The 19,322-nt window shown below is 43.0% G+C and overlaps 1 protein-coding gene across 2 annotated transcripts in view; it reads left to right on the top strand.

Annotated features, from left to right (window-relative positions):
• The first annotated feature begins 248 nt into the window (after positions 1 to 248).
• Positions 249 to 19,322, top strand: part of PDE3A (phosphodiesterase 3A) — a 250,957-nt gene continuing 231,883 nt past the window's right edge. The window contains exon 1 of one of the 2 annotated variants that reach the window (XM_062616778.1): positions 249 to 1,191. In XM_062616778.1, coding sequence (XP_062472762.1) covers positions 328 to 1,191 — 864 coding nt within the window. In that variant the 5' untranslated portion in view covers positions 249 to 327. The remainder of the gene's footprint in view (positions 1,192 to 19,322) is intronic. The other variant, XM_062616779.1, reaches the window with a different exon arrangement.

Below are 19,322 nucleotides of genomic sequence, written 5' to 3' on the forward strand. Positions count from 1 at the left end.
TTACACTGTGTAGAATTTCTCTGTACTTTAAGAACATAGCGATTAACGTACAGACACCCCAGATGAGCCCAGCGTGGTCGCGGAGGAGGCGACGCGCTCCCCCAGCCTTTCATGCGCTGCGCTGGGCTCTGGGGAGAAGGCGAGCCGGGGGCGAGCTCCGCAGGAAATGCCGGTGCTGCGGCGGGGAGTGCCCCCGGCCAGCAGCCCCCCCGCCTTCCCGACTCTGACCGCCGTCCGGGGGGTCTCTCCCGGCCCCTGCCCGCCTGGCAGTAAGCCCCGAGGCGGGCGCCCGCCCTGCCGGGGGTGCGCGGGAGGCCCGTCGGGGCCATGGCCGGCGACGAGGCGCGCAGGTCGGGCTGCAGCGGGCGCTGCTCGCCAACGGGGCGGCAGGCCGGCACCCCGCGGGGCGGCGGCGGGGCGGTGGAGTGGGGGGGGGCGGCCGCTGGGTTTGCGCTGTCGCCGCCGCCGCCAAGGGAGACCTGGCGCCGCCGGAAACTTTCCTCGGCGCTGTGCGCCGGCTCCCTCGCCGTGCTGCTGGCCCTGGTGGTGAGGCTGGTGCGGGGAGAGCGCGGCCGGGAGCTGGCGGCGGAGGGCGGCGCGGGGCCGCGGGGCTGGGGCTGGGTGCCCCCCGGCGCCGTGCCCCTGGGCCTGGCCGGCGCCTTCTTCGGCGCGGGCCGGTACCTAGTGCGGGGCGGCGTGAGGGCGCGGACGGCGGCGCTGCTGCTGGTCGCCTGCTGTGGGGGGGAAGCGGTGGCGCAGACGGCGCTGGCGGCGGGGGAGGATCACTTGCTCTCCCTCGCCGCCACGGGGGTGGTGCTGAGCTGCCTGGCCGCTGTGACATGGCTGGTGCTGAAGCTGAGGCAGGGCGTCCTCATGCTCGCCGTGACTAGCGTGGCCAGGACCACGTCCCTCGTCGCCTTGGAGAGGGTCCCGGCGTCCTGGCGGCCCTACCTTGCCTACCTGCTGGGGCTGCTGGGCATCCTCCTAGCCGGCTACGCTGACCGGCTCTGGCCCCCGCGACGGGCTGCCCCGCTGGCGGAGCCTCCCGCCGCCCCCCCGGTCGCGGACGAAGCCCCTGTGCTCAGGAGGAGGCGGCGGTCCAGTTCCATGATCTCCCCCGAGATGTCGGGCGGCGGCGGCAGCAGCAAGACCCACCGGCGGACATCGCTGCCCTGCATCCCCCGGGAGCAGGTAGGGCAGGAGCCGGGGGGACGCGACAGGTCCAAACTTTGCTGGAGGCGGGGTGGCTGGAGGGGTCCCGGCGGCGGCGCGTGGAGCTCTATTCTCCGGCCGCTCCCCGCTGGAAGGGCCGAGCACGGTGCGGGCTCTACGCGGTGCCCCTCTGCGTGGGGAGTCCCGGGCTGCCGCCCCAGGCCGGGCTGGGCCGGGGCTAGGGTCATGGGGGGAGCGGGGCTCTCGGGCCCCAGCCTGACTCGCCCCGACTGCGGGCGATGGGGAAAGGAGCTCGGGGTTTTCTTGTCTTTTGCAGCCATCACCGGCGCTTGCTTCTCTTAAGCCTGGCAGAGGGTTGAGGCAGATGGTACCCTCTGCACTCTCGGAGATGGTGGGAGCCTGGCCTCGGCACAGCCCTCAGGTGTTCCAGCTTCACTTACGAACCTTGCTTTTCCAAACCTTTATTTTCTTAGCTTAGCCCTGTTAAACTTTCTTTAAGCTTTAAAGGGGGATGTGCGTGTGTGAGCTGACCAGCCTGTCCTCGGTGGAAGAGGCTCCTTATCAGGGTGATGGCATGTCATCCGAGGCTGTCCCGCACAGCACTGGTCTCATCTTTGCACTTTGCCTCCCTGGGGCTGTTCCCTGCACCTGTGATCAATAACAGGTCCCGCTCTGCTGCGGTTGTGGTAACTGGTACGAGGCACGTGCTATTTCTTTCAGCTTTGTTTCCTTTAAGAGTTAGTGATTTGAATGGATCAGTGAGAACTTACTCTGTTAGCAGCAATGCATTCTCTTAAATGCATACCTCAAAATAAAAAGGAAAAAGAAAGAAACACACACTATTATCTCAACTCCACAGCTGTGTCTGTGTAGAGTCCTGCCATGGACACGACGAGGTCAGCTCAGTTCTGCACTCAAAGCTTTTTCTTGTGTTTTAATTGAGGTTTAAGATTGACACACAGAAGAACCGTTTGGTGGGTTGAGTGTAACTGAGCATACTGAAAGTCAGCACAACCCTTGCTGAGCAGTGGAAAAGGAAACCTGGGGGAAAATAAATGGCAAATGGTGTTAAGCTTTCTTTTTCAATTAGTATTGAAAATTACTCTGTGCACTGTGGTCAGCTGAAGAGTGTTGCCATACACCAAAGGTTTTTTTTCAGGTTGCTTGCTGGATAAGCAGCTAAGTATTTTCAAAGTGATGGCATCTAACCATATGGTGTGGGAGGCTAGTTTGTTTCTGGAAATGGTTTGATTACATCCCTTTGTGGTTGGTTGTGACATTTTCTAGAAGAGGGCCTGACAACCTTCTATACTTGAGGCTTATTTTAAAATAACTGTACTTATTTATTTAACATTTTTGTTTAGGTAAAACAAATATTTACCACAGTGTCCAGGCAAATACAGTGTAAAAAAGTAGAAAGCTGACCCAGTTCTGACTTTAATAGGAGCAGAGAAAAGGGTGTAAGGATAATTTGTAAATACAGTATCTAAGGCAAGATATTAAAATTGTTTATACTTCCTTGATGACACTAGGTATTGCTGGTGAGTTCTTATAATAATCATTTGTAAAGTGTTAAGCCTATTTCCACTCACTCTCACACTTCAAATAAAAGCAGCTTTTTAATTAACATCTCTAAATGTAATCATTCAGAGACAGGGCTCACTGGTTTGTGAACATGTCCTTTTCTTTTGGAGGGGATTCAGATCATCTGCATGATGATTACCAGAGTGTTAAACTGGTGATGGATAACAAGGTAGATTCCGCCCCCCCAGTGGTACATTACTTGGGGAGGGTGGTCAGCTTTGCCCCGAGCGATTCCTATTTCCAGGCTGCAGAGCTGGACTGGAGGGAGCTGGTGACAGTTCAGCTTACCCGCTGCAGGATTTTGGCAAATTTCTCTTTCTTTTGTTCTCACTCACTATTAATCAATATCAAGGTCTGGTATTGCTTGCATCACTGTGTGATTAGAAATGGATGACTACTTTCGAGTTTGGGGAGACTTTTTGTCTTTATTTTTTTTTTAGCACAATGTGTCTCTGTGTATGTGACCTTTCCTCCCTAAAAGCTGTCCTCTAAAACAAATGTTTGATAGAAAAATGGAAAAGCTGAAACAAAGCTTTGTAAGGACCCTGAAGAAACGCTGAGAGAAGTAGGACTCTCCTAGAGCAAAGTTTTTGTTTATAGCAAAAATCGGCTCCCCATAGACTTAAAGAAACCATAGGTAAATGTTTCTCTTTTGGACAGTTTTTAAATATAACATGTTAAAAATAGAGATGAGGGCTTTATAAACAAAACTAGGCCTTCCCTCCCCATGTTTTTTCTAAGAAAACATGCTCTGAATGTTTCTGATCCGAAAGATAGCTTGTTAATATATCTGGCTACTTTATTGCTTTGAAATACGTGTTTTCATTTGGTGAGTAACAGTAGGTGAAGTTTTTGTTTCCCATTGCCTGCTGTGTAATCTTTCCTATTGCTGACCATTTCATCAAGCTTTTCTTTTTCCAGAATACGTCTCCCTCCTTATTTGACTGTTTGTATTGATATGAGAATCTACAGAAGTCAGAATTTCTGAATTTATTTAGTCACACACATCTCAATTATAATCTGAATTTTTCCCTGCTAGAATACAGAATTGAATCTATGTGGCCTTGTACTATAAGGGACAGTACCAGGATTTGCAAACTAACATGATGGATAAAGGTATTAACATATCTAAAATTGAAAGTATATTTCTGTTTAAGCTGCTGGTAGGAGTATCTGGAAATGTTTATGGCATGAATTACTCCTTCTGTAGAAATGTCTAATCTTAGTTGCTTATCAGTTCCAAAATAATTTAAAAAGTAAATGTGTTTCATTAAAAAAGCCACCATCCAAATTAAAAACACACCAAGATTTAATCTGCTTTTGTTGCTAAAAGTGTTCTTAAGTAGGTTTTTATTATTTCTATTTTTTGTAGTTGATTTTTGTATCTGTTCTCTCTCTTTTTCAACTTTGTTGTGTGTGTAGATGTCTTTGAGAAATGTGTGCTTTGCAACAGCCTCCTCCTGCTCCCAGCTGAGTGTTGTCTCCCCGTGATTTCATCAATGCTGGCTGAGGATGCTCAGCTCCTCGAGGGCTTGCTCACCCAGATTTGAAAGAGGCTGCAGAGAGAAATTGTGAATGGATGGATAAGACAGTGAATGAATGAACAAATTTTTTTGTTTTTGTTTTGTTTTTTCTTTGAGAAATGCACAAGTACTGCCAGCATAATGGCTTTTGGAGTTTCTTCATCGTGTTTTTGCAAACGTAATAGTTTTCCCTAAAAGTGTGGAGAGGATGTTGGGAGGGCAGGGCAGAAATGTGCTCTGCGGTGTTTCCCATTAAAATATTGTATGGCTTGTGTGTTCTGGAGCCTGAATCTCTGATCTGTGTGTGTTAATCCTAACAAGCAACAGTCCAAAGGGATGATTTTGCCTTGGTGGGTAAAATACTCCACAGGGTGTAATAGCTGGACAATTCTAAACCATGCCAAAGGCTCCCAGTTTTGCTGTAAAGCCTTGCTTGTTTGTTTTTTTTTGGGGGGAATGGGAAGCTTGCAGCTAACTTGGATTTATTACAAGTGTATGTTAACTGAACTAGAGCAGCTGCTGCAAGCAGTTCAATCTGCTTTGACTTTTCAGATCTTTTTCCTTAGTCTAAAGTCTGTCACAGGTATAGCATCCATCAGGGTTTAAAGTACTTCCTAGTCCCCAAACCAGTGGGTGACAAAAAGCTCATTTGAGAAGGCAGTGGTGAGGTGCTGAGTCTTGCCCTGCTAAAAAGCCCCGATCCATGCAGGGGTAGCACCAGGATTGAGGCATTTCTCCTGCAGCTCTGATGTCTCCAGCCCCAGGCCAGCAGCTCCATGAGCAAACCCATGTCTGCGTCCTGTGGCTCCAGGGGCAGAGACATTTTCTACACATTTTCCTTCCTTCTTTCTCTGCTCTTCTCCCCTTCTGAGTGGTTGGAGAAGCAGAAAGCTGTTTGCCTCACTGAGGGACATCTGAGGGTCTGTCACTTAACCACTTCATTGGTTTGAGGCTTGGTAGCTGTTTTGTGCTGCTGCATCTTTCCCTGCCTGTTTCTGCTTTAGAAAAGTTACTTTTCCAGATAAGTAACTCTGGTGCCAGACTCCTCTGACTTCCTCCAGCAGCAGCAGCAGGTTTTTTGCTCAATTTGACCATTTTTTTGTGGTTTTCTGGATGGTGACTCTGCCTGTTCCCAGTCTGTAGCCTGGGAAAGTTGTGAGCCAGGACTGTCGTTATCGCTGGCTGTCTGCAGAGTTGAGAAGACAATACTGTAACAGTTCACATGGTCAAAGATATCTCTTTAGTGATAAGATCTAAGAAATGGAAGAGAAAAAGAAATGTATTTGTTGTTGGGCTTGGTGTTAGTTTTTTTTGTGTGTTTTTTTTTTTTTTTTCCAAGGGAAAATTAAGGCTTTATCTATTCTTCTCATTGTTTGACAGTGAGAACTTTGTAACTGCCAGGAATACGTTGCTTCCCTCCCTTTCCTGGTTCTTTATCGTTCTGCCCTAAAGAAATGACAGATGCACCCTTACATTATAACCAGTTTTTAATGCTACGTATCCTATCTTCTGGCCTGAAAACAGGAGAGATCAGAGCGTGGCATACAGAGATTTCAAATTCTGGCAAGGAGAAGGCAGATTAAATCGAGATATTTTACTTAATGTATGTCAAAGTTATGTCTTCTATTAGACACGCGGCTTTATATGCTATATACCTCCTTTTGCTAATAAGCTTTATTGAGCTGTAATTGCTCTGATAAGATTTACTGGCATTACCACTTAGGTCACTAGAAACCAAGCAATACGGAGAAGTTATGTCATCTAGTGACTTGCTGAAACACAACTGTGTAAAATATTTAAGTAAGGCTCCAGGAAAAATCACCCAGGGATTCCAGACATAATACTTTATTTTCTTTTGCATGGCTTCATTTATGTAAACCCGCTCTACTTAGATTTTTTTTTCTTCCTTTTTTTCTTTCAGCCTCACAAAAATGTAAAAATTGCTGCTGAGGCGATTGGTTTAGAATCTATTTTTGTCAATTGGTTAAATTAAGAAATGAACATTATGGCATATTGGCAAAAAAAAAGTAAACTACAGTAGTGACTTTCTGCTCTTTCTGCCTGAAGTGTGAAAATGCAAAGCCGGGGAACTGAAAGAAATCCTGTGTATGCTGGGTTGTCATGTTAATTAAATAAACAGCCAGAACAGTGACCCTGTGTATGAAATGTGTTCTGAGAGGCTTGTTGGGGGTTGCAGGGGAAAAACAGTGACACATGATGTTTTGGATGTTAACTGTGACATTTGTCTGAATTTGACCTAATCTACTGTTAGTGTGCTTACGTTCCAACTCTTTTTTTGGAAGAGACTGAGACATAGCTGTATTTTGCAGATTGAAGGAATATTGCTTGGGCTTTTTTCTTTAAAAAGTAATATAAAAAAAAAAATTAACCCCAGCCTGGAAGTGGAATGAATGCTGGGTTCTGGTACCTGCAAACTGCAGGGCTCAAAATGGGAGTGAGCTGCCTGCATCCTAACTGCTTTGAGCATAAAAAGAACACTGCTGCAATTAAAGCTCTGGGCTAGTCACTGTGATTTACTTCGGCAATCTAATGGGAGATGTACAGTTTTTAACATACCACTTGATGGATAAGGAAACAAATGTAAAGATTCAGATAACAAAGTGGAAGTCGGGTTTTACCTTCTTTGCGCGTGGTTTTTCGTCTCTGGTTGGTTTTGAAAAAGTTTCTCGTATTACCAAACCCTTTCCTCAAAGTCTCTTCTGTGTTAGTTAAACTATTGCTCAGAAATAAACGCCTCCATTTGGACTCTGTATTTTTTCAGTTGTGTGGGCTTTTTGGCTGTTTTTTTTTTGGGGGGGGGCAGGCGATTGCATTTTTTTATGCAGGTGTTCAGTTGTTGTTTGGTTTTTGGGTGCTTTTTTTTAAAAAAAATTATTTGAACTGGGCTTGCTCTAAGACTTGCTGCAAGTACAGTGGCAGCATCAGGAGTTCTCTCATCAGGGTAACGATTTGATAAATAGCAAAAATAATTCAAAAAAACCCCAAACACTTAAATGTGATTTCTGGCCAAGTTTTAATTCGTGGGGAATATGTTTCTTCTTTCTAAGATGTCTTTGGAGATATTAAATGAGTTGTGAGGGGAAGAATTGCTGTACCTCTTTGCCAAGCTTTTACTTTTCTATTTTGCTTTTTAAATGAAGAGTTTGAGCTGCTTTCCTTTTCCCTCTCCGTGGGTTCATGCAGTTGCTACAAGCCAATCATTAGCATTATTCTCGCTATTCTGGTGCAGCGGTGCTGGGCATGGTGTGTGTGTGTGTGTCCCGTCCCTCGGAGCCAGGGCAGTGCTGAGGGAGCGCAGCCGGGGGGCCGCGGCCGGCGCTGGCGGGGCCGGCCCCCTAGAGGGCACGAGAGCCCCAATCTGTGCCTTCCCAGCCTCCTGCCAAACCGGTCCCTGACTTAAATCTGTCCGTGGTACTTAGCTGGGCCTGCATCGGGGATGGGGTTTGTGCGTGTTTTGTGGTTTTTTATTTGGTTGGTTTATTTGTTTTTTTATTTTCTATTGTGGGTTGTGTGTTGTTTGGTTTGGTTTTTTTTTTGTTGTTTTGTTTTGTTTGCTTGTTTGTTTTGGTTTTTTTTTACCATTTTCCACTGCAATGGGTCAAATGTTTTGCCTTAGTGGAATGGCTGGGGAAGCGCAATGAGGTAGGGGTAAAGCAACAAACCTGCTGCAAAAGGTGGTTGTAATTCCTTCGTCTGGGCTCTTTGGATGTACTAACAAACAAATCATGGAATGATTTTGGTTGGAAGGGACTTTACAGATCATCTAGTTCCAACCCCCTTCCCACAGGCAGGGACACCTTCCACTAGATCAAGTTGCTTAAAGACCCATTCAGCCTGGCCTTGAACACTTCTAGGGATGAGGCAGCCACAACTTCTCTGGGCAACCTGTTCCAGTGCCTCACCACCCTTCATAGTAAAGAATTTTTTCCTAATATCTAATCTAAATCTACCCTCTTCCTGCTTAAAGCCATCCCCCCCTTGTCCTGTCTCTACATGCCCTTGTAAAAAGTCCCCCTCCAGATTTCTTGCAGGCCCCGTTTAGCTAGTGGGAGACTGCTGTAAGATCTCCCTGCAACCTCCTCAGGCTGAATAATTGGAAGAGGAGCAGTGGAAGGTTTTGGCCTTTGAAAAGCCAGTTATGGGCATCATTGGAGATCGTGGTCCAAAGAAGCAGCTGCCTCTGTATCTGTCAAGAGTCCAGAAAAATAGGCTAAATCACCATTGCTTTATCTGTTGTGGCACCTCATGGCTCTATTCACACATACAACTATCAATAAATAAAATGGGAAATACCACATGAAGAGTTCAACAGCAGAATATGCTGATGAGATAAATGGTCCTTCATCACTGTTGAACCTAGAAGGCAGCTGGATGGTTTCCTAATGCCACCTGAAGGGTTGCCAAATGAAAGTTACAATATACAGTACAGGAAAAATACTGGTTATAAGACTTTGGCTGGTGAAATTCCATTGTTAATTTTGGAACCTGTCAGGAAAATAACTCTTAGCTGGCACTGCTGGTCACCAAAAAAGTCCATGTGTGTGAAGGATTATAGTGAAATTAGACTAGTAAATTCCCAGTATAGAGTGCTGTATTGAGTTTTGGTCAGCCGCAATGGATGGTTGGGGCCCACAGATAGCCCAAATCTCTGATCATAATCTAAGAAGAGACTAGACGGATATGTAAAAATCGAACTAACTGAGGAGTACTGAATAGGTACTTCTGTAAAAATTGAAGAATAGAAGGGTGTTTGGAAAAAAGATACCACCCCCCCCAAAAAAAAAAAACAAACCAAAAAGACACCAAAAAGAACCCCAAACCTAAAACCACAAAACCAAACCCCCAAGTACCACCCCCCACCTCCCCTCCAAACACCAGTGTTCTAGTTTTAAACTGCTAGGAAAAGTCTGGATGTGTGAGATGAAAATACACGCTGATCATGGAACATGTGTCTCATGAGGTATAAGTGAAGCTATTCCTAAGTCCTTAGAAATTTGTATTTATTGAAGTTTAGAGATTCCTTATGCCAAGCAAGGCAGTGATTAGAAAGTCTGAACTCTACCTACCCTGAGTAGCATCCTTACAACTGATGCTTGAATAAATTTGGCAATAAGCATGTTTGTGAAATGAATTCCAGAGGGGGAAAGAATTGAGCTTTTGGATGCCGAAGGTTAACTGTTGTTTGAATTATTGCACTCCCAGCAAGTTGCTGATACTTTACCAGCATCTCTGTGCATGAGTGGCAGCCACAGCACCAGCGATAACCTAAGTTGTTCCTTACCCTAGAGTATAGATACTTCTGTTAGTCTCGCTCTTAATTATTTGCTATACAGTTTTAAATAAACCAATGTATGTTTGTGTTTAGTATCATGAAGGATACATAGGCAGAACATATTAATGTTCTGTTACCGGTGTTACATAAAAATACTGATCCTTAGCAAAAATGTACACCCCAAATTTACTTTAAAATGAGAATGTGGGGTTGCTGAAGAGGCCATAGTGGTTGGCTGTCTGCCCTGTGCTGGCAATGAAGCCACCCTTGGGAGCACTTACATTTGCTCCCAGTTGTGTCTGCTTAGCAGTGGGTGAAGACGGTTGGAAAGAGTGATGCATGGCTTGAGAAGCTATGTCCCAGCAATTTTTTTCTCCACTTCTATGAGCAGTAATCTAGATATGCTTGCCCAAGCTTTTTGTTGTCTGCAGAGTAAAACTTGTGAAACCTTGTCTATGTTTGTGCAACCTTGTCTATGTCCACACATTAAGTCTCAACTGAAATGACAGCTGTAGAAAAGTGCAGATCTCTGTGCAAAAGTGTATATTAAAAAAGGCTCCACATGCTTGTCTTACATGCTGTCCACCCTTGCCGCTTAATGCCATTTGAAGTGCTTTTATGATGAGATTAATTCTTTCCTCCCTTCTCTTTCTTTCCTCCCTTCTCCTTCCTTGTTTTTCTTATTGTAGCCTGTTTGAGTTCACCAGCTAAGTTATCTAATTTGGGTTTCCTTGCAGTGTTGCAAGGAAAAGCAAATGATGGTTCATTTCCACCAGATACCCACACTCCCCAGTGCAGACAGGGCTATTTCTATGCCGGTAATACTGAAATCTTTCCTCTGATACTCGCTTGGTGAGTGGCAAAAATATGTTGGATGCTGGTAGAGTTCTCAGGTGCGTTTCCCTTTTACTAGCGATGCTAACCACAGGTTACTCTTGACTAGGTCTGATCACTGTATGTTGATAAGGAGCTTAAGTATGTTTGGATGCATTTATAATTGCAAGATAATTGATAATATGCAGCTGGAGTTTTAGTTTGAGTCTGTTAGTGGGGCTGCTAAAGGAACACTTGTGCTAAGACACAGCTCTGCTTCTTACTCTTGTGAGACAACTTAAAATTTCTATTGTACAAGTCAAGGATTGTTAAAAATGCACTTTTTTTTTTTTCTTATTTTTTTTTTTGTAATGATTACTGATCATCTCCTTCCTGTCTCCTCTGACTTCAGTGGGAGCTGTAGTGCTCACTCCTCCCAGGGTAACAGGCTGATCCTTTCAGTTCCATCCTTAGTCCAGGAGAAGGGTGTGTTCCCGTGTTCCTATACACAAATCTGCAGAGAGCTGCTTTCTTTCTCTTTTTTATTTTTTTTTCTTTAAACAGATAACCATTTTCTTTCCTATTTTAAAGTAATTCAAAGCTAATGTTGGTTGTGCTGCTTGAAATGTCACCTGAGACCTTGCAGCACGCTTTTATAGATGTGCGTATACACACACATATACATATATCTTCATATATACATACTTGTGTGTATATATGTACTCAGATTTGTATTGTGTAGCCTAGAGGGTGGAATTCTTCATCTGAAGCAGTCTGCAGCCTGAGTTATGTATGACATTGTTCTTTCTGGATATTTAATAGCATTTTCTAATGTCTCCACAGGCTTGACTTTCTATTTGTTATAGTTTTAGTCTTTTTCTTTCTTGACTTGCAAATATGTGCCAAGTTTTGTAGAAATTTTCTTCCTTTATTTGTAAAATATTTGAGTGGTGATTTTGATCAACAAATAAATGCTGGTGTCTTGCAAACACATGTGTTCCAATATTAAAACTGGAGACTGGGGCTCCAACTCTAGAACAGAGGTGCCAAGCCTAGGTGCTTTGCATAGTATTTCCGGTGCCCTGACTGACTTGGCATTAGCTTTATCTGTGACATGGAGCTTAGAGCTGGCTGGGCAGGAGGAGCTAATAAGGCCCCTCCACAGCCTAAGCTGGTGTCATAAATGGGGGTTTGTTCAGCATGAAGTTTGACAAGACCAGTTGAAATAAATAGGCAACTTAAATTTTTACAGGTAAGTTTGATGAGCTTTAGCTGGTGAAACTTGTTCTGTGTAATGGGTATGTTATTGCTGCTGTGTACCTATTGTCAGGGAAATTGTGAACTCGTTAGTGTTTGTTACTTGTTAAGACAGTTCTGAAAATTTATTTATTACAAGTTTCCTGACATTTGCTGCATTTCTGTTGATTCTGAATTCTGTATGAACTGAAATGTTGCAACATAATTCATATGCCATTACTGAGTTGTAGTGGTTTTTTTAAAGATCATTTAAGACCTTAATTCATATGCAAGTGCCATGTAAATGCAGTCCTAATTGTCTACTGATTACACAAAGCTGCAAATGAATAAACATTTTCTATTAACGAATTTAATGCTGTACTTCCCCTGTGCTTGCAAGGAAGAGAGCTGTGGGGAAGACTCTGCCAGAGATTCAGAAGTTTAAAGGATGGCGAGGGTTGAACGGGGCTCTACCCTTTCCAATGAAAGGCCTGCTCAGAGTTGCAGAGCATTTATCTTTCCTGTGGCTTGTGGAGAAGCAAACACATTCAGTGCCGCTCAGAAGCGGGCAGGTATACCAATCGGTGTGTACAATTTGATTATTTTAGGCAGCACTGGCCTTGTACATGCCTCATTATAGAGGCTGCATTGAGAAATCTGTTCAGTGACAAATACTGTCTGTGTAATATTGCTATTGAAAACTGACTTCTGGGTTGGAGAGTACAAAATGCTAATTGTTATAAAGCTTGCCATGTTTTTGTCAAGCAGTGTAATAGAGGAGCATGGGGTAATAGAGCAACAATTAGATGGACTTAGGTGCTAGCACTAAAGCATATATTCCAGCTTAAATTCTACTTGATGATCCAAGCCTGTTGTTTCTTCTTGGCAAGACACCTTTGGAGTCAGAGCCAGCTATAGGAAATACTGGGCATCAGGGTTTACCTGAAACTTAAGATGTCTAAACCTAGCTTTCTGGATACATGTGATGCGGTGAGACAGACGGAGATGGCAAACCTGTTTCTTGGAGAGTTCTTGAATGTTTGTAAGTGAAGTAGTAGATAGATTGTCTGTCTACTTTCTCTTAAATCTATCCCATTTTTATTTCAGCTTTCTCTTCTGCTGTGTGTATTGTGTAAATCTAGTCTTAAAACATGTGATGTCTTAGGGTGGTAGGGGATGATGGAGGGTGTATATTTGTGGATAGCAGTGGCTGAGACATAGATTCAGTGGTTTTCATTCCAATGTTTTAGCTGGTGTCATCTTTGGATCTAGATTTTGTTTTTCCTTATATATTATAAAATAGGAAAGAAAGAAGATCTTTAAGATTTCCTGTCTTGGACTGTGATCTGCCACTTCAGCAGACTTTTTGGAAACCCAGAATTTTAAATTCTGTGTTCATGCCTGGACATGCTGTCATGTTTAGGTCTTCAGAATTTGTTACTCTTTTGGAAACTGCAACTGATCTGTGATCTACAATGATAAAATTCTTGGCCATGAATTAGTACAACTCCTTAGTGGAAGGGAAATGTTTGTGCTCATTTCATGTTCTGATTTGCTTTACATATTGTCTCTTCTCAAATGAAAGTGTAAGCAAGCTGAGGAAAATGTTGATTTTTAAACTGAAGTCAGTGTATTGCAAAATTTACTGATACACACTTAAAAAACCCAACCCCAAAAACTCTCAGCTGGTGGGAGCAGTCACAAAGCAGTTTCCTTTGCAGCCATTCAGTTTACTCATGAGAACTTGGCCTGGGGGCCTCTGGGTCTTTTATTTGGTTAAGGTTTTTAGAACTGAGGTAAAAGAAACTATCTGATTGTCTTAATCATTCATAATAGCAGGTTAAGGAGATGGGAACTTCAGGCAGAAACTTGATAGCCCAGAAAGTTGCTTTCTATCTTTCCTGTGATCAGATTGCTATCTGAAACTGTGAATCAGTGTTTGTAAGCATAATTAGGTTGTACACTATCTTTTGAATACTTGAATTTGCAATCTCAGATGTTTTCAATGAATTTTAATATATCTAATTTCTTAGATGTATGTATGTTGGGTTTTACCTCTTTTTCCCCAAGCGTTTATTTAAAAAAGCAAAATTAAGAGAAATGTCATGATATGGATGTCCACAATCTTTGAGTTAACAGCTTCCTTAGTGCCACTCTTCTGAATAGGCAATGTGCCTTTTTGATCTAGAGTGCTTACATAAACGAGCTGATTATTCCTAAATCATTCTTTATCTCTTAGCCCAGCTAATCTGAAGCCCCTTTTCTCTTTCATGAAAGACAGGCCAAACAAGTTAAGGGTGAGCTTTGGACACTTGCTTATACTTCCACTTATAAGAAAGGTGGGTTAGATTTGTTTCAGACTGTCAGTGACTGACATCGAAGAAACACAACAGTTTTGTCTGGTTATATATATAAATATATTATTTTTTTTTTCCTTAGCTTGTCTCACTTCTTTCCCTTCAACCAAATTCAAGAGCATCTGATGGTTTATTTGTTTATTTTGGTGGGCTGGATGTTTGTTTGCAGAGATCTCCATCCATAAGCTTGAATCTATGGTAATGCTATCATTGCGTTACCTGGCTCTAAATTGTAAAGTTTTAATGCAAAAATCTGTTGGTCTCTTGGAGGAAATTTCTATATGTTGATGATACACATACTGTGGTCACAATTTGTGATATAAATGTGAGGGGCTTGTACAATAAATTTATTTAAGAATCAAAGAAAGGCAATTTCAGGTAAGCACAGGTAAAATTTCCTGATAGTGTGTGAAGTCTGTCTTAAGAATGTATGTTAATTGGAGAAAAATGCTCACTGGCTTTTCATTTGTTAACACCATCAGGTAATGCATTTAGTTGATTATGAGAGTTATTTCTTCTCTTGCCCTTTTTTTCAGAGTCTCCTAATTCTAATAATATATATCTCTATATATTTAATCCATTGCTTTCCATATGCTGTAGTGGCCTTTCACCTTTTGGGACTGTTTGTTCTGAGCGATGGCTGGAGTGATAGTGCGGCTTGTGTGACATCACAAACATTTGTGTTGGCAGTCCTTCCTCATGAAGGACTCTGAAGTCTGACAGTGGTGAAGATGACTAAGTAGAGACAGATTTATGTGGAAATCTTATTAATACCCATAAAAGAGAGAATGAAGGCATAAGAAATTTGGCTTCAAACAAACAACCAAAAAATGCTGTGTTCTTAGAAGCATTTGGCACAGCTCCATCATGCCTTTTGTGGGAACTGGCTCTTTGTCTGGCCTAATCTTGATTTCTTTTTTTTTTCTTTTTAAAGATTACTAAAGACTTCCACTTTTCCCAAACATTCTCACAGTAGAATAAAATTAATTTTCACTTTGGTAACGCACAAATCAGTTAATTATTTCAAAGACAATGTAAACCAGATGTCTTACCTTTTTTCTCAGTAAAGATTTAATGGTAGCTGTGCTGTGAGATCTTTCACCACCACCAAATGTCCCTAGATGCTTTATGGTGCTCATAATCAAAATCCCCTACAAAGAAGGGGAAATATTTTTCACCTACAGTATGTGATGGCTGGAAAGAAATTGTATCAGAGATGTGAAATCATAATTCATTTTTGGTACTTGGATCTAAAATTTAGCCAGACTTCTAAAGAGCAAGGCCTGACCTTCATAGCGGATGTCCAGCTGTTCATAATGGGCTTTATGGTAGGTGGTTCTGGTGAAGTCCCTTAATAATTCAGCTTTCTGGAAACGGAACATTAGTGACTAACTGAGCTTTGTGCATTTGTTGTGTCCTGTGTATGTATCATTTTGCCTAGCCTGTAGCTCTGAGAGTCTCATGGGATCCCCTGGCACTGCTGTCAAAAGCTCCCAAGAGCAGTGCCTTGCTTGGCACACCCAGCACTCTTATTTCACATTTGCTGTTCGCAGTGGAAATCCCTCTATCATACTGCTGGAAAGAAAACATCCTTCAGTCTTAATTCAGTTCAGCCCAGGGGGTGGTGAATATTGAAATGCATGGGCAACAACAGTGGAGTGAGCTCAGCGCCTGTCAGGAAAGACTTGCCAGAAGTTGGATGAAAAGGTCTTCCTAGCAGTTTTGATACTGGCCTTGGGAGAGGTGCTGGTGATGCTTGTTGCATGCTAAGGCACATGATTTTGTCTGTGTAGCTGCAGTAAGGTTTTCTGCTTAGAAAACTCATCTCTGTTTTTGCTATAATGCATTGTATATACAAAAATATTTTGTAAATAAATACCTGTGTGTGTTCATGGCATGTGGGTAGAGGTTTTTGTCCTGGAAATTATTTCTAGTATTCTGAACATTTTTTCCCTGTTCTTGTGGAATGTGTGATTAAAACAATTTCTGTTTTCCTTTAAACTGTTACTGTAATGACCCAGGCATGTAATTAGTCAAGACATTGTGGTTTAGATCTGTTAACTGATCCATGTACTATTGAGTCTTGTACTTTTTCCATATTTGTATTATTTTCCCCAGCAAGTAAGATATGCAAAGCTCACTCCAGATGTGAGCACATACTGATTTGAAATAGGAAGCAATGAATTAGCTTTTAGGTCTGGCTTATGAGCAGGATCTGACTCTTTATTTGTTTACCTCTGTTTCTTGAATGCCTGTACTTTTTGTACCTGCTATTACCACTGCCACTGAAGTTGCAACCATTTCAGAAGACCAAAGCAACAACAAAGTGAAGAAAAAAAAACCTGAAAGAAGCCCTGTCTGGGTGAGAAGCTCATATGTATCCTTTAATGTTTGTCAGGGTAAAATATTCACCATGAGCTGTTGCTGCTTACGGCGGACCTGGAGAGACAGCTGCCATATGCACTGGTCTTCGGTCCCTTTCCCTTAATCTGGTAGCAGTGGGAAGCATCCTGTATTGAGCAGTTGTAGGTGGGATTGATATCCTGCAAACCCCATAGACTTCTGGCTTGACATTGTGAGTTGTATTATACATTCAACTTGTGCTGAGCTGGGTGGACAATAAGGGCATTTGGCATCTCACAAGAATGACTATGCTGCTGACAGATTAATCCTGTGTTGGCTTTCATATTAAATGTTGTGGAAAAGCTGTGGAAGCTAGTGTTATTTCCTTTTGGGCCAGAGACATGCTTAGAACATGGGTACTGAATTTAGTTCTGTTTTAATGGTGAGCTCTTCCGAGCTGCTGTCTTCTGAGTTAAAGGGTTGCTGTATACTTCTGTAGGTTTCTAGGAAGCTGGGAGTGGTGGAAAGCCTGAGTGCTCTTCTTGTTGGGTGGACTGTATCTTGTTTGCCATTCTTGAGGCAACTGAAATACTAAATTGAGTGAGATGTATTTGTGCTGTATTTGTCTGTCTCATTTAACTTTCTTTCTTCACCTGTGTGATTTACCCAAGACCAGCTAGCTTCAGCTGGTTCAAAATGAGGGTGCAGAGATGTCTGGATAAAATTCAGTTTGAAGGAAGGGAAGTGTGGTTCTCAGAGGTCCCTTGTTTGCCATGGAGGCCAAATGCATTGTATCCGGTCTCTGCTGGATGAAGCCTGGAACCCCAGAGTTCCCCCTGAATTCTTCTCGTACTTTACAGCTCCTCCCTGCTTTGTATATACAAACAACATTCTTTGAGAGGACCAGAGGGCGGAAATGGCTATGAGCAAAAACCGTATTTTTTCTGATATATCAGAAGATACTGGAAAAGAATAGTATGTTCCATGTCTGCTGGTAATGATTTCTTTTCATCCTGTTCATTTTGTAAGAAAAGAAGGGAAAACTTTCGGAACAATAATGGTAGTAGAGCACCTCAACAAGCTGTCTAGGGAAATTTCATGTGTGTACATGGAAGATTCTTTTAGAATAGCCTTTAAGATGTTCTTCCAAGTGGGTCTAGATACCTGCTTTTTCTTAGGCAAACATAGCTGTTTCTGCCAGTGTTTCCCCCCCAGCCTGCACCTCCCCTGCCTATATCTGCTTGTGGGCTGTGTCCCCCATCTGCTGGCCAGCATTCTCATGCAGTGCTAGTTCCTCTCGCTATTGGGATGCAGAGCCCAACCAGTAAGCTTTGTTTATGTTCCACTCTGTGAGCAATGTGGATTGTTAACGTTACTCTGGAGCCAGGAGCTTACAGTCTAGGTGCCTGCCCTCAGACAGGATTACTGAAAAAACAGATAGATTACTTGTATCTCTTCTGCTTTTATGCTTCTCGGATTCAGGAGTTGCTGTTTGGCTTGCATTATCGAATTGTGATTGGTGGCAGACTGTTTTTCTTCTCCTTGAGTGATAGTGTTCAAGTCCCAAGTAGGCTCCTAATACGCTCTTCCTTTTTGCCAAGCTGTAGGTTGATTTATCAAGTCCACTTGTTAGCTTAATGCTTTTATGGCTGCCAAAAGGGTGCTACATATTGTAAATGAGATGAAGTGGCTGGGAGTTGTTAGGCTTTGTGTGTAGGGTCGTTTCTCAGCAGCCAGATAAGAGACAGCAATTTAAAGGATACAACAGAACACCGGAGGGCCAGGCCTCCTGACCCTTGCTCATATGAGTTAGCAGCGCTAGACCTGGGAGAGAGCTCCAGCAGTAGGAGTTGAATGAGGCTGGGTACAGCACGTTCTGTGCATTACTCTCCACCACCCAGCCCAGTAGTTCTTGTCGGCTTGGTTTTGATAAACTCATTGTCAGTTCATGTTGTTTGGTTGTTTTTTTTTTCTCTTTCTTTTTCCTTTTTGAAGTCATTTGAGTTTGAACTAACTGATTCTTAAAGGCTCTTAAAACCTCAGAATGCCAGCTGTAAAATTGCATAATTAACTCCAGGAGATAATCTTTCCTGGGGGAGACCTTTGAATGCATTGACTGTTGCTAGGCATAGGTCAGATGCCTCCAGGTAGCTCTCTGGGAAGGGAGTATTGTTTTCAAAATTGTATCTACCTGATTTGTGCAGAATTAAGTAACTGATTAGTGGGATCTGTAATAAAAGTCATTTTTTACATTTGTGCTAAATCCTCGTAAAGAAAGCAAGTAACTCTTGTTAATGCTGCTCAGCATAGAAATAAAGCAGTTGTTATGACTGTCAGAGGCTTTAAGAAAATGTTCAAGTTGGAAAGAGTTTTTAGACTTGAACAGTTGATGAAACTCAGTGGGCTATGGCGCTGCAGACTGGTCTCCAGTTTCTCCCTGGAGTGTGGAAAGTGTGTTGTGCTTGGACCCGAGAGCTAGTTCACGGTTGTTTTTTAAGTGGGTAGGTGACACCTGGGGGAGATAAGCTGTGACAAGAACTAAGATTTTCAGAATTCTCCTGTAAGTCAAATGATTTAAAAAATGTGAGTTTTGGTGGATCAAACTTGAACAATAAATCCCTTACTTCCTATGCTGGACTCCAAAATTCAGCAGTGGAAATACTGGAGAATGTCATTTGGAAGCGATGCTGACCATACTGGTGGTTTAAAATACCTGGCTAAAAGTTGTTCCAGAGACTTTTGTAGCTTTGAAATTGCAAATTGAATAGCTGTGAATTACACTAAAGTTTCTTCAGAATCTTGCCTTCTTCCTCCTCAGCTGGGGAATCAGAGCTAAAAAAACCACAACCAAACAGGCAGTGTTGCACAGGCTTATACTTCTTTTGTTCTGGCACTTACACTTGTGAGCCTGCAGTGGGTGTAGAGCTGTAGAGCTGTTAATTGAATTACGTTCTCAACACCTTTGGCTCTCCCCAGGTGCATGGGGCTCTGTGCACTCTA

The sequence above is a fragment of the Pezoporus occidentalis genome, unplaced genomic scaffold (genome assembly GCF_034315485.1).
Source record: "Pezoporus occidentalis ecotype Australia unplaced genomic scaffold, CSIRO_AGI_Poc_V1 ctg19, whole genome shotgun sequence".
Lineage (NCBI taxonomy): Eukaryota > Metazoa > Chordata > Aves > Psittaciformes > Psittacidae > Pezoporus > Pezoporus occidentalis.